Here is a 15,524-nt window from a genome sequence, read left to right as displayed (position 1 = left end):
TGTCCGTGTAGCAGAGCGTAGGGTGGTGAGGCTGTGTGAAGGGCTGTGCTTGGCTATCAAGGCAAAGAGATGATTCTAGTGCCTCACCTTGTTAAGCCAGCTTCCAAACCTGCTGTTATGTCTCAGGTGAAAATGAGTTGGACTCCAAATGAGCGCGTATTTTGGCTTGGCAGCTGGCAGGCCCCGGCTCTGCAGGCAAGCAGAGCAGTGAGTTGGTCACAGCCTGGGAGCAGGTGGGTTGCACGGGCTGGTTTGTGCAGAGCCTGCTCACACCATGTCCCACTCGGTGGGACTGTGACCCACTGTAAACCAAAAACTTTTAAATTGTGGATTAATTGCTGTTAAAATGTAGAGGATTATGTGCTCTGAAAAAGAATGTTAAAAAGCCCCCACAAAACAATACAGAAAACTCAACCATATAAGATCAGGCACCTGAGAGATCTGAGCCATGTGAGCTTTGCACTCTAAAGTAACACATTTGTTTTGAATGTGTAAGGTGTGTCTGCACAGCCCTGCTGGCCTGAGACCCAGCAAGCTGTGCCCAGAGCCTGAGCTTGAGAGCTGTGTGCTATAATGTTCTGCCCTGCTGTGGCTGAGGAGCCTGGTTTCATCAGCAGGCTTTGGGTAGGCTTTGTTGCAGGATGCTGGGAGGTGCTCTTAGGCTCTGGGATGGTAAGGTGTGTGGTGTAAGACTGCCTGACTACGTGTCTGCCTGAAGCAGACAGGCCGGTAAAGGAAATAATTTCCAGTGGGTCTCTTTGGGTATTCTGCACTATGAAATTCTGTTGAAAAAAGCTTTAAGAAAAGATTTTCCTATGTAGTCCTGTCAAGTTTGTTTTGCTCAAGATTCTCTGCTGTGATAACTCCTTAAAAAATGAAGCTGAATCTGTCCTTGTTGCTTGTTCTGAATAATGGAAGAACTTGGGCTTTGTTTAATCCAGCTTGTTCTGCAAACTTGATTTATATTTGGTTTAAGGAAACCGAGTCACCAGCCCTACATGCTGCACATTCCATGTTTAGCCTTGTAAATAGATGCTGTGCAGATTCAATAGCTCTCACTGTGCTTCTGAAATAATCAGCATCTCACTTTGTTCCTTTTTTAACCAAGCAAAGCCGGGCTACAGCTGCTTACAAAAAGCATAGTTTTGAGATGTAGAAGTCTTGTAGATGTTGGTTAGTTTAGCTGCATATGTATTAAAAATAATAGGTTTTCATCAGCTTGTGTTTTGAAAACACACCTAGAGGCTTCTGGTGGGAAGAAATGAAGGAGTTGGATGCCAAAGTGAAGATGCAGGAGGGATCTCAGCCGGTGTCACCTTGCTGTGCCTGTTCAAATGACTACTTTTTTGAAATTCCCCGGCCTCACTACGGCTGTGTGGTGGTGGTGGTGAAGGAAGAGCAATCTTTGTCTTCTTTCAGATGCTTGAAGTGTGGGCAGTGTGGTGCACTGGGTTGGGAGACTGCAGTGGTGCTGCAGATGCAGGCTGGCATAGGTGATGCCTGAGGCTGCTCCCAGGCTTCCTGCAGCAGCTCCGGGGGAGTGGGTGATCCCCTGGGGCTTGCTTTGCCACTGGATGCATCTCAGCATCTTGTGTGTTCACACTGATGAATGATATGTGGATGGCAGAGAGATGTTTTGATTGCAGGCAGACAGAATCTATGACAGTTAAGGGAGACTGGCAAAGAAAACCCCAAACCCTGTTCTGAAATGCAGAGCTTCATCTAACAATGTGCTTCATCCTACAGGTAGCTGGGGTATGCTTTTATCTGCATACCATCTTTATTTTCTTATCAACTTTCTGACTGTTACAGTCAGTGCTGTATCTTCACTCAGCAGCATGGCTAATTTGGCAAATGTGTCAACATATTACGTCATTCTTCCCAGCATCTCTGGGTCTGTTTTAAACATTGGTGGTGACTCGACTTGCCAGAGCTGTGGAATTTCATTGATTGTGACCAACAGGAAATTCTGAAGGAGGAAGCTTTAATACAAAGCTTGCAGTAAGCTGTTGCTTGATGAATTCCTTGCCTGATGGTAACACAGACTGCATGGTATAGGACCCAGTGCAGAAGGCTGCACTGCAAAGAGGTCTTTCCAAATTAATTAAAATTTGTAAAATTAGGAAAAAGTAACGTTCATCCCAAATTAGTGGCAGTGCAGAACTGATGGCATTTATTTTTTAGAGGCCATTAAAGAGCCCTGATAATATTCCAACAGTCAGAGAATGGTGCTGATGGGATGAGAGGCCTGGGTTCTAATGAAAGCTTCACATGTTGTGCTGGTTGTGCTGGTGTGCAAAATGCAGAGGGGGTAAAGGTGAAAAAAAATTGAAAATCTTATCTGAAGTACTTTAACTTCAGAAGTACTTCGCCTTCGGTGCTCAACTAATAATTGTTATCCTTCAATAGGTGCATCTGCATGCTATTGTGCCAACACTGCTGCTTCTCTTGTTAATTACACTCTTTTATGCTTGCTTCACAAGACTAATCTAGCAGCTTGTAATAATTAATGCCGTTCTAATCAAACATGGTAAGAGGAAAAACCAGCTCCATCCACCCCAAAAGCAAAACCCAGCATGAGCAATTGGATGCCAGAGCACAGGCTGTGCGTGTGTCTGTGTACATCGGAAATGGACTTTGGGCATCACAAGCACGTGAGAATGACTGGGTGCAGTTAAACACGATGATACCTTGTTACAAATAAGTATTGGTATGCATTTACTGCCCTCTGAGCAAAGGGCTGTTAGGAATTGGTCCTGCCATTGGCTTCATCCACCATAGCTCAAGTTTGTGATTCTTTCCAATGATAGATGCTAAGCATAAGTCTTCTGTAGTTGTCTGCTATCAAAATCAAATCATAGACTGGTGGAAAAATACGTATCTTTCCTGGCCAATGTTATCTGTTTCTGCTGCAAACAAACTTGCAAAACAAAAGCTAACAGCAGAGTAATACCTTTTATGTCCTTCTCTGACAAATGATATTTGGAGAGTTCTGTAATCAAAATACCATGCCAGATATTTCCCGTAATGGTCAAACTGAATTCCAGAAGACCTTGATTCTTGCTCAGCCTCCATTGCAATCAGTAAAGTTTGTGGCATATAAGGTGAGGGTCTGATGGCATATAAGGTGAAGGTTCTTTCCAGTCTGTGGAGTGTATTCAGTAGCTTGTTAAAAAGTTGTGAGTATGGAGAAGTCTAGATCTAGTGTTTCTTTTTATTTTTTTCTCAGTTGTTTTAATGGGAGAATTGAAGATAGCAGAATTGTAGCTTCCACCTTTTGGGAAAAGCAGGTGGGGGAAAAGTGATGTTGTGTTAATCTGTTGTTTTTAATCTCCTTTTATTTACTTATAGGGCTATGATGAAGCTCTTTCCTGAGCCACATACTTGGAAATCATAACATTCTCCGTTGTTTTGCTGAGTAACTTTCACTTATCAGTTGTAGATAATACAGTAAATATTACCATAAGTATCCTGTTTTGTGTTGTGAAGCACACCAAAAAGTGCTGGAGCTCAGTGAAGGACTGTCTTAAAGCCCGTGGGCTTGAAGGAAAGAAAAATGCTGCTTGTGCAGCACGGGATATAAATTTTATTTTTTATAGCTGACTGTTGGTATTTGTTCAGCTTGCCACACAGTGGGGTTTGTATTTGGAACAATTTCTGAGTTTAGAAGGTATGCTTGCAGAAAAAATACTGAATCTGATCTTCAACCCCCTTTGGAGGGAGCTTTATTTGCTTGTCCTGGTGGTTAATGAGCAGCCCTGGTTTATGATGTGCAGAAGGAGAGACGTCTGCACAGTCAAATATTGCTGAACCGCTTTAAATGAGCAAAGGGAATCATTTGTTTTTGGCCATTTCCTAGCACTGAGGTATTGCTAAATAACCTTCAGTGCAAATGTGCTGGTTAAGAGCTGGGCTTTTTCTGTTGTGCGAGCATTGACATAGAAGTAATGAACAGATTCTGGAAGAGAATGTTGTTTATGGCTTCTTTTGTAAAGCAATTCCATGAAGATACTTCTTAATGGTTGGATTTGTGATTTTCTTGAGGAAAACCCCATAAGGAAAATGACTGTGGTGATTTTGGTTAAGCATTGGATGTTCAACAGGGAAGCTCATCCTTTGGAATATTTTCTACTCCTCCCTCCTCTTCCCATTCCTTTTTGCCAGTTTTCTTGCCTCCATATTGTGATTACTTTCCTCTTTTTATTTTGGCAAAGTACCTCTGGAAGTGGATTTCTCAGGTACTTTGAGCTGAAGGAGCACTGTGCTCTGTACTTAACAAAATAAATACACAGCAGAAAAAGCCTCGGGGAACGAGGGGTGCTGCTGCTCTCCTATCAGCTTGGCTCCATCTTCTCCATGTGAGCGGAGTCTCTAACTTGCTTTTTCGTGTGAGTATGTATTGTTTTGTATTCCTGGCAGGAGTCCTTCAGAACTGGGAAGTAAATCCAGTCCTGGTGTCAACTGTGTGTATGTAGCAGCTCCCACCCGAGAGCTGCACTGCGGCACCAGCTGGCTCTGACAGCCTATGTGAAGCAAAGCCATGGCACAGATTGACATGGTCTGAAAGAAGCAGATATGGTGTAAGGCCCATTACTAGCTTGGTGCATGTGCCTGTGTAGTAGGAGAGGGCTGCCTGTGTTTTACTGCCTATCTCTGGTGGTCTTATATCCAGGCTTTTTCAGATTCCTGCAGTGGCACTCGTCAACACTTGACAGTTGTTTAGTGCTTAAGTTTTTCAGCAGAATAAGAGTGTTGCATCTACATACAGCCTCTTCATATCTTTATTTATTTTTCTTTTTCTTTTTGAGACACTTGGCATAGCCATGTGTCTTTTCTAGAGGACCCCATAATGAACACTGGAACAGGCTGTCCAAGGAGGCTGTAGATGCCCCATCCCTGGAGGCATTCAAGGCCAGGCTGGATGTGGCTCTGGGCAGCCTGGTCTGGTGGTTGGTGACCCTCCACATAGCAGGGGGGTTGAAACTAGATGATCATTGTGGTCCTTTTCAACCCAGGCCATTCTATGATTCTGTGATAATGAAAGTGTTTGTGCTGCAGAAGTGCAGGTGTGGATCAGTCCTGCTTTGAACTGTCATGTTCCTGCACTGCTGCTCTTGCTATTACCTCTCTTTATGTGGCAGCCTGGTTCTCTGTGCTTAAATATTTTGGGGTTATCTCCTGTCTGGCCTCCAGCTGCAGATGTGGGCAACCCTGAAGCCATTGCACAACATCACTTTTTCTGTGGTACATTTGATGTTAGAAGGTGATCCAGCACTATTGGCAGAAAAATCACTTGTGATGCCAGGATGTACAGGTAAAACCTGTAGGCAGGCTACCTGAGGTAGCATCCTCAGCTTCATTCCCAGGGTCTCTGGAGGGCTGTGTGTCTGCTGGCTGCCTGCCTGCAGAACTGGGAGTTGGCCAAAGCTCCCTGTTGAGCTGGTGCCTGTACCACTGGCAGTGTCTGTAAGGAGTGGTAATGTCTCTGCTTTTGTGGCCTACATCGCTCTTCTGCAGGCCTTGTATGACACAGCCCTTTGCCTTTGGTTTTTGTTGTTGTTTTTGACTTTGAGAAGCTGCCCAGGTAGCTTAGGCATAGCCCTTCTTCCTTTTCCTGCTGACTGTCCTCCAGATCAGACCTTGCTTGTGTTAGGAGCTTGCTGTGGTGAATGACGGAAAAGGGCTGAGCAGCTTTTCTCCATTACCCTCTTTCTGTGTCCATAAACTAGAGCGGCTCTTAGCTGGGTGTTACGGGCTGTTAGGCCTTTTTGTTTGTTTGTTTTTCTTGCTAAATCGGGGAGTTAATTCTACCTGCAAGTGTTCCTCTGTTGAAAGCTTGTGGAAACTTCCTCTTGAAGTTTGTTAGTAGATCCTGAGTGTATGGAAAGACTGCATCAAGAATGTCTGTCCCTTGTGCACACTTACAGCTGGTGCTGATGCACACCTGAGAGTGCCAGGGCACTGCAGGTGTGCCAGGGCTGTGCTGTGAGGGGAACAGGGAGGGACAGGTGCTGAGCACTGTCTCCCTTGAGACAAGAGAGAGACCGGACACTTGAGTGGCTTTGCTTAAAGGCAGTTGCTTGGGGGCACTTCTTTCTCCGCAAGCACAGCTGCTGGGGCTGCATGCAAGCAGGTGAGAACCTGACACGCCAGATGCACCAGGTGAATGGGCAGCTGTCAAAGTATAACAGCTTGAGCTCATTGCCAAGCAGCGTTTTATGGCAGGAGCCTCAAGTAGAGCCAACAGACAGTCCTAAAGAAGCTGTAAGAGTGAGATTATAGAATATAAAATGGAGTAGATTATTTCACTGTACATTTCTCCCAGGCTTGAAGTGAAGAGAGATGGTAAAGGAGGTAATAAGAATAGCAAATAGGAGCCAGTGTCCTTATGTCATGCACAGCATCTGGCCTTTATCTGTTTTTTTTTCTTCCCGGATTGCTTTAGTTCTGGTGGTATTTAAGTGTAAATTATAAGTGATGTATTAGGTCTACTGCAGCCTGGAGAAGTGATGAACAGCTCAATGTGGAAGTATGTAATATGGTAGCCAGCACTTCAGCAGTGCTTCAAATGAGCTCTCAGCCTGTGAAAGCAGTTAGCTGTTCATTAAAAGAGTGGTTATGGAGTCTCTCTCCAATTCTGAGCACTTGTGTGGACGTTATTTAGATTCATCTTATGATATGCTCAAAGCGTTCACTAAATCTTCATTTTTTTCTCTAACATATTTCCCTCACCTAACTGTGATTTCTGAACAGGAAACACTCCTTTCTGTTGGCTCTAGGGATGCAGAACTATTACAGCACAGTGTCTCAAAAATCATAGTAGTAAGCAGAGTCCCAGCCCTGGAGCTTTTACATGGCGGTATGAACTCTGTTGAAAATTGCTGGCTGAGTCGGGCCTGCTGATGGAAGTTGTGTCATCAGGCAGGAAACAACGAGGGTCAGGAGCCTCCGGAAGAGGGATCATGGGTCTGGGAGAGGAACCAGAAGTGCAGTAACAGGGTGGGAAGCGAATCATGGGTCAAACAAAAGAAAAATGAGACTGGAAGTTAGGTCTGTGTCAAAAGTCATTTGGGGACAATTGGGGAACTAATAAGGAAGAAATAATATGACTCTAATTATTAACTGAGAACTAAATATTAAGTTTAAAGAGAAAACTGTGTGCACTGGAAGTGCCTTCTATTAAGTTTGTATCTATGTTCACTGCAAGTACAAGATAAAACAGTGGTTTGGAGAGCCATGCTAGGCTTCAGCATGCATATCATTTGGAGCTGAAGTTGAGGAAGCTCTGATTTATCTGTCTGTGGTCATCCAAGGAGATTTCAGTACATGATGCAGTACTTTGTTCTCTTGATGTTTGAGGTATTAAGGTAGGAAAAATATTCTTTGGGGATGAAAAAATGAGATGTTTGCATTGCTACTTAGCAGAGCTTTTTTAGTCTATCTGCACAGCAATTCAAGATAAAGTTTGCATTGACACGTATTTTGATTACTGGATTGTTTCAAGGGTGTCTTTGAAGAGGCTACATTTGCAGAAGTGAATCGTGGGCTGTGTCCTGTTCTCTGCCCTGTGGAGAGATGCCTGCAGGCAAGGAAAGCAGAAGGATGGAGCATGAATGTGCTGACTGTAGGACAGTCTCTTTCTGTAAATACAATGCGAATTTTCCTGCTAAATCATTGATTCTGAGAGCGCTTTTAGAGAAGCTATTTTTAAAAGATAATGACATTCTTAGAGGATACATTATTTATTGCAAGAGCTTTAATATAAACTGTTTTCATATTGATTTTGTTGTAATTCAAGCTGTATTTCCTTTTCCTCAACAGGCAGCCAGATAAACTAGTGGTGGTTTGGACAAGAAGAAGCCGAAGAAAATCCTCTAAGGTTAGTTGATTGCTCAGTAAGTTCCCACTCTGGTGGCAGTCAGCTGTTTGAGGGACTTGTCTCTTGAGTGTGGGGAGCAGCAGAATAAATGAGGAATAATTCCATTTTCTTCTAACTCAGTTTAGCTGTAAGGTTCAGTATAAGCTGCTGTTGATGTCAGTGCTGATTTATGGAAACACTTAACTCTGATTTCTGCTTGAGTTATTTGTTTAGCATGAGTGCATCACATCAGTTCAATTTTGGTTATTAATTGGTAGACTGAATTAAAAAGGAGAATGTTTCACTACAAGAAGTGTCTTAAAGATAATTATGAAGAATTTGACAGGCCTGCAGGAGATAAAATGTGAATAAGAGACTATTCTCCAAATAGAAAATGCTGGAAGTCAGAAAGAATACGAGCAGTCTCTTTCAGCCCTATGTGGTAATTTCAAATTAAATTTTAACATGGAACTCCTACAAACACCGAAGAAGTCTGTGAATTTGTGTTTAATGCTAATGACAAAGTTTGTCTTGCACTGAGCTGTTTTTTTGTGTGCATAACTTTTTTACAAGCAGAACAGTTCTCACTTCTCTGAACTTCACCTTAGTTTTCTTCCTGCAGTAATGAATGTGAAAGTGTTACTAGAGTACTGCCTCTGTTGAAAGGTGCTTAGTTTGTGTAGACTGCTGTATTGACTGCTCTTGTGAGATGCAGTTATTCTGCCTGCAGTCTTCTTTGGGCCTGAGTAGAAGGGGAAGATGAGATGGACAGTTGTTTTTGTGGCTCTATTTCTGTAGAAAATTAAGCTAAAAACAAATGCCCTATACTTACACTTTGATTGAAACAAACAGCAGAGATTTCTAAATATCTGCAGTGTTTAATGTGGCCGTATCTTTGTATTACCAATTAATAGGAATAAAATCGTCTGTTAGTCCTAGCTGTCAGTTGTTGCTGTGCATGGGAAGGTGGGGAACCTATAGCATGTATACAGCAAGAAAACAAAGGTTTTTGAACACTGTTCACATTGGAGGACTTATTTTGTCAACTTGTGTCCTCTGGAGCAGGGCAGTCCTCCACCTGTCCAAATATTGCTAAGTGAGAGGGGAAAAGCTTGAATGAGCTGGAGGAGTGACGAGTCCCAACTCCAGGCAGACCTGCAGGGCATAGAAGGGCTGTGTGCTGGTCTCTTCTCTCCACTTTGCCCACAGCTGTTGCCTTTCACCCTGGTCAGGTCTGTGGCATGTGATCTTGCCCAGAAGAGGAAGTTTGGGACTATTCCTTAATATTTCTGTTAAACAGAGGTTGTCAAAGCTCGTGTGTATGTAACTCAGTGATATTCCCAAGAACTTTGGGACAGTGGAGAGAGGACACCTGTAGCACAGAATGTATCTTGAAATATTCACTGAAGAATCTAAATGTTTAGAAAACACTATATATGATTTTCTACCCTGCTTAGGAGACCTTTCTTTCTTTCTTTTCCTGGTTGTCATGTGTTTTTGCTATGTTTTGTCTTTTAAACAGAAGTCTATTTTAAGGTTTATTTTCTAAGGCTGTATTACTGACTGAAAATGACTGTAGAAGCAAATGCCTATTCCAGTGCATGCATCCTAACTTCTGCTTTGGAGTATGAAAACCCAAAGGTGTTACGTGGCAAGTAAACAAAACACAAAGGTGTAGATTTAGTCTGGCACCTTTGCCAAGATAGCTGTTCTTGTTCTTGAGCAAAGCTAGTCAGACTGTCTGCCTTTCGCTGAAGGATAAAGTAGCTCAGGTTACATTGAAATAATAGCATGATGTCTATCTAGGTAGTAAATTCTGATGTAAATGTACATTGTGACTTTTCTGCTTGTTTCCTGTAGTTTCTATAGTACAGAGAGAGAAGGTAATGCAGAACAGAAAATTCAATATTTACACAAGCACTGCGTGCTTAGTGAAAAGAAGGATATTTGTCCATTCATTTGGTTTGCTGAGATTTAGGAGATGCTCAAAAACAGAAGGTCTAATAAAATCCAGCGAGGCTTTGTAACGGGATGGGTTTTTTCTTGTGCTGTTACAGACATGATAGTGTAGGCTCCAACATTTCATTGAACTGAGAGAGTTTCCCAACACTAGCTCAGCTTTTGGGCTGAGGTTATTTCAGCTGGGCCTTAAAATTGTAAAAAAAAAAAAAAAAAAAAAAAAAAAAAAAAAAAAAAAAAAAAAACAACTATGTCCTTTTGCATGTGTCCATTCTTTTCCTAACCACAAGCAGAACTGCTTCTCAGGTAAAATGGCACATTTGCCTGGGACTTAGAGTCTCTCTCTAACTCATTAGTTCCTGCCTACTAATAGCCCACAAAGGTACTTTAAAAGAGGTTGAGTGGCATTGAGGCCTTAATAGAGGATAGAATTAATTCTAAAGCTTTGGTTGTTGATACAGTCTGAGCTGCTTGGGCCCAAGACTGCAGATCAATAAATGTTCTTGATCTCTTGGTCATCCTGCCAGTAAAATACTTTATTCAACACATTTATTTCATCTAATTACCTTCTTGGAAGCAAATCAAATGAGTATTTCCTCTTACTTTGTTTTTGACAAACCTTCGGCTCAAAGAGTACTAAGCATTAATAATGTTCTGTTTTTAAGTTCTTGGAGAAGGAGGAGGAAAGGAATGAGGTTTTACAGTAAAGATGCTGTAGAGACTTCTTTTATGACCTTTTGGTATAGCTAGAGATAATGAAGGATATTTGTAACAGATCAATCACAGTCTTGCAGAATGCTGAAGGTTAGAAGACACTTCTGCTGGTCATTTTGTCCAATAGCAGGGTCACCTGGAGCAGGATGCGCAGGACTGTGTCCAGGTGACTGCTGAAGATCTCCAAAGATGACACCCCACTGCATTTGGGTCCCTGTGCCAGTGCTCCATCACCTGCACGGCACAGAAGTGCTGCCTGGTGGTCAGGAGGAGCCTGTTGTGATCCAGAGTGTGTTCTTATCCTCTCACTGGGTGCCACTGAACAGAGCTTGGCTCTAACTTCTTCACAGCCTTGCTTCAGAGATTTCGAGTATGCATTGATGAGAACCCACTGAGCATCCCTTTTTGTAGGCTGAGCTGGGACTGCCAAGTCTCTCCTCTTCTGAGGGTTGTTCTTGTCCCCTCATCATCTTGGTGGGCCTTTGCTAGATTCTGAAGGAAGGAAAGTCTTTGTTCTGGTACTGAACAAGGAAAAATATGTTGTAAATATGTTTACCTTTATTTCATTGAAATGCTTGAATTTCCAGGCTTTGAACTAGGAAATTTCAATTTGAAAAGAGCTGCTGTCGAGGAGGTACTTTCTGCTATCCCTGTGAACACATGCAGACTTATGCTTCTATTACACACTTCTGAAGGATCAAATTTGCTCTTGCTTCTTGAGAGCCTGCAGAATTATTCTTCAAAGATACTTATTGATCAAAGTGGAGAGAAAGCGCCTTTCCTGTGATTTCAGCACTTCTACTGCAGGTTTCTCAAAGGCTGTTCGTGAAGAGGAGAAGGAACAACACTGCAAACAGGGAAGGGACTTCAACAGTGAAAGCAGAGCTGGGAGAAGCAGAGGGACAGGGAGTCAAAGGGATCTGTATGTAGAGAGTAGAAAGGATCCCTTGTCCACCCAGCTGCCCACCCAGCTTTCTGAGGACACACCATCAATAAAGCAACAGTGGGACCACCTGTTTTGCTATCCTTGGCCATCTGTTGCCTTTCCTGGATCCTTCATTGCCAAGTACCAGCCCTTACTCTGAGCTCTTTCACTGACTGGTGTTATAAAGGCACTTTGTGGCTCTAGCATGCTGGTGATTGCCTGCCACCAGTGCAGTAATGGCACTCCTGAGCCTTTGGGTTTACTAGTAAATTAGAGAAGTAATGTAGGGTTGCAAATGCAAGCACTCAAAATTAGCATGAGTCATTCTTATAGTTGGCACGTAGTCTTTTAGGCATGTGATGTATCCTTTAATAAGGCACCTGCAAATTGTTTTTTGACTCCTCATTAATCTGAGAATAGTTAGAGAGAACACAAATTGAGTAGTGAGTGACACTGCTTGTTTGGTAAGGAAGTTGGAGGTGTTTGTTGAAGGAGGTGTAGGTAATGAACAAAAAAGGCTGCCTCACCATGATGTGATAAAAGGCTGCCTTGAGGAATTCGGTTTTGTCACATCAACATAATAATCTTCAATGCTTTGGCTGAGGCTAGGCAAAAGGTTGAAGCTGGATTTGATGTATGTTTCCATTTAGTGGGTATCTACAGTGTAGTGACTGACTTGCAGTAGTGTTGAGCAGCCATAATTGCAGCTGAAGTAAAAGAAGTCTAGGTGTTGGAAAACAAAAGAAAGGATAGTTTCATGCTTAATCATCATGAAGCATGGTCCTAGCTGATTTAAGAATGTGCAAAATCAGTGGGAACTGGCTATTTTATCTCTGCTTGTAAATTGGAGACTAGAATACCCTCTTGTTCTCCAGGGACCTCGTGAAGTTAAAATTTGGTGATGTTTGGAGGTGCAGTGGCTGAAAGGGATAGATGTCCTGGAAAGCCATGAGGAAAAATAACTCTGAGCTCAGCTGTATATAGAGATGAAGCCTGAAACTACGTGAAGGGAAGATGAAGGGGCTGCTTCTTAACTAACTGAGCATCCTCTGCTATGGGTAGCAAATAAGGCAAGGTCTGGGGAAAGAGAGCATGAATCATGTGTTCAATGAATGTGTCATGAACGTGTGTGAGCCACATGAAGTTTGAACAGCAAGCCTGATGCTAGCAAACTTGTTTTCTACAGACTAACAATTGCTCATTTTCTGAGCTTAGCAGTTGTTCTGTAGCTTTTTAGCAGAAATACATGAATGTATAATAACATTTGTAACAGTTGATGTGTGCTGATGAATTGAAGGTGTTCATGGGAAGGTGTGTTAGAGGAATGCTGGACATTTTCATCATCTGGCCTTGAAAGCTGCTCAATTCAGTCTCTTGTTAAAGGTTCTTCTCTTGCTGGAACCAGAGACCCAAACCACAGAGGTGCCTCATTTATCTTCCTAGTTCAACCAGGGCAGAACAGTTGAGACATTCCCAGCATCACAGATGTGTAGATAGAAAAGTAAGCTGTCCAGATTGTAACTGTCATCATTTTAGAGAAAAAAAAAAACTGGAGAAAGAATTGGGTAGCCTGAAGTGCCTGTGGGAGTCTGTAGGATCACCTCCAGGTGCTGTCTTAAGCAGCTTTACTCCTCAGCAGGCCTCTGCTTTGTGCCAAGCAATGCAGTAGGCTGGACGATCAGTCACGGTCCAAGTCTATTTATAGGGCGTTTCAGCAACCCCTCCTGTAGCTCCTGTTTCCTTATTTAAACTAGCCCTCACGCTATGTCTTTTCCTCTTGTTTTCCCTGGCGGAAAAAAGGAGCAGTTGTTTTTCTCCTGGAAATTCAACAGAGTGTTTCTGCTGTGGGTCTTGATTCTCACCCCTCTGGTTTGGGAGCTGCTGGAGGGAAGGGCTGTGCAGGAGGCACTTATGTATGCCAGACCATTTCTGCCTCCCTGCTGCAGGGATGGGCTGAGAGGGAACATGAGCGAGGATGAGTAGGAGATGAGGGAGAAGTCTGCCTGGCCATGCAGCCTGGTGAGGAGCGGAGCTGGAGATGGGAGCTGCAGAGGCGCATTGGGCCTTTGCTGAGCCCTGCCAGAAGCTGTCTTTCAGAACGGGGCTGAAAGCGTTGACAGGCCTGCTCTGGGCAGGTGGCCTGATCCTGCTCATGTAGCAAAAGGACTTTGGGGTAGGGCTTAAAATGGTGGCAGAACAAATCAGATGCAATTTCAAGAAACTGCACTGTGGAGGTCTGCATTAGAATCTAACTGCGTTAGAATAACGCTCTTATTAATTACTGTTGAGTTGTTAGAGCTTCCCCTACGTTTTCCCCTCTTTGTTTTCCCTTTCCCCTTCCCAGCGGCCCAGATATAGTTTCAGTGTTACCTTTTCTGTTGGCTGTTTTGTTAGGTACAGTGTTTCTTTTTCAAAGCTAAAGGAGGATTTAGTGATGTCGAACTGATCGCAGAACAGCTTTGCTTTAAAAGCTCATTAGCTGGGACTTGTCTCCTGCTTGTCTCTTCCGGTGATGTGCCTGTCACAGAGACAGAAAATCATGTCCGTCTGTGAGTGTGTGTGTATTTTTATTGCCCGTCACCAGCGGGTAGGAGGCAATGTTGATACAGTTCTTGAAATGAAACTTTGCCTGCACCAGTGAGTGTTCATCTTCTGGTTTATTTTATGAAGGTGATCCTTGGCTAAGCAGGTTGTCAGCATCTGGGCCTCAGACAGCACAGGTTTGATATGTGTCAGCATCAGCCAAAACTGTCAGAAGTGTGCTGGTTCCAGAGGTGCCATTAGCTTTGTGAAAAGTGATGTCTAGAAAGAGGGGGGAGTTCCCTCTGTAGAGCAAAAGCTGCTGGTTTTGGTCCATTTTTGTCCAAATGTTGCCTATTTACAAGGTGGCACCCAAGGGGGAGGAGTCAACTCTTTACAAAAGTAGATAATGGCAGGACAAGGGAAGTGGTTTTGAATTGAAGGATGGAAGATTTAGGTTGGATATCAGGGGGAAATTCTTTGCCAGGAGAGTGGTGAGGTGCTGGGACAAGCTGCCCAGAGAGGTTGCCCCATCCTTGGAGATGTTCCAGGGCCTGGGCTGGATGGGGCCCTGGGCAACCTGTGGAGGTTGGTGGCCCTGCATGTGGTGGGAGGGGGAGGGGGAGTAGGGGAGGTAAGGGGAGGGGGTGTTGGAGCTTGATGATCCTTGAGGTCCCTTCCAATCCAGGCCGTTCTGTGATTCTTTGTGATTCAGTGACAGCCTGACTGCAGGTGAGCACACATTCAGCTGATTGCTGCCCTTTACTCATTGCACAAAGATGGGAATGGTGTTGGGAGCTAGAAGGGACAGTGAGTGGGGCTGGGACTGATGCAGTGGGGATGGCAGCTGTTGCAGTGTATTCTACTGCTCACTGAGCTTCTTTTTCATATAAAATATTCTCTCAGAATAAAGCTATGAGCAGTGTTGTTTGCTCAGCTGTTCAAAAGTTCATCTAGACCTGCCTAAGAATAATGAGATTAGGCTGGAATTCATGGAATAAAAATTGTAGAAATTGGATTCTCTCAAATTGCTTTTTCCCCTCCCTTCCTCAGGTGTCCCCAATCACCCTATACTTAATTGGATTCTGCAAGCACAAAACATAGAAACTTGCTGAAATTTCCCATCTAATTAGATATCTTTGAGAGTTGGAGATTTAACAAACAAACAAAGATGGCAAAAATCTCTGATAAAATCACAAGGGAGTTGGTGATATCCAGCAAGAAAACAAAGATCTTCAGATGGAAATGAGTGTGCAGTGAGTGTATGGCTGCGTGGGCAGACAGGGCTCCTTTCTCTGGTGGTTGCTTAGGCTGCGTTGTGCCCACAGCTTCCCCATTCTTCAGCTTCATGGCTCTTCCCAGCTTTTCCACCTCTGCTTCCATCTATCTCTCCTGCCCCTGCTGTCTCAGCACTTGCTGTCACCTACGGCTCATCTGCAGACCTAAGCTTTGTGCAGGCTGGGGATTAGGAGAGGCCGTCGAGGTGTGCTGGTGCTGCTGCACCCAGCTGAGTGTTGGGAGCACCTGGGGTGGCAGGCACACGCCATG

The 15,524-nt window shown here is 43.6% G+C and overlaps 1 protein-coding gene across 11 annotated transcripts in view; it reads left to right on the top strand.

The window, feature by feature from the left end:
• The window catches only part of EHBP1 (EH domain binding protein 1), a 196,877-nt gene that overhangs the window by 17,596 nt on the left and 163,757 nt on the right, over positions 1 to 15,524 (top strand). For all 11 annotated transcript variants that reach the window (XM_031599124.2, XM_031599181.2, XM_031599150.2 and 8 more), the window contains exon 3: positions 7,822 to 7,879. In XM_031599124.2, the coding sequence (XP_031454984.2) occupies positions 7,822 to 7,879 (58 nt within the window). The remainder of the gene's footprint in view (positions 1 to 7,821; positions 7,880 to 15,524) is intronic.

The sequence above is a fragment of the Phasianus colchicus genome, chromosome 2, assembly GCF_987193195.1.
Source record: "Phasianus colchicus chromosome 2, bPhaCol1.hap1.1, whole genome shotgun sequence".
In the NCBI taxonomy this organism is placed as follows: domain Eukaryota; kingdom Metazoa; phylum Chordata; class Aves; order Galliformes; family Phasianidae; genus Phasianus; species Phasianus colchicus.
This window is presented reverse-complemented; position numbering and strand designations above follow the sequence as displayed.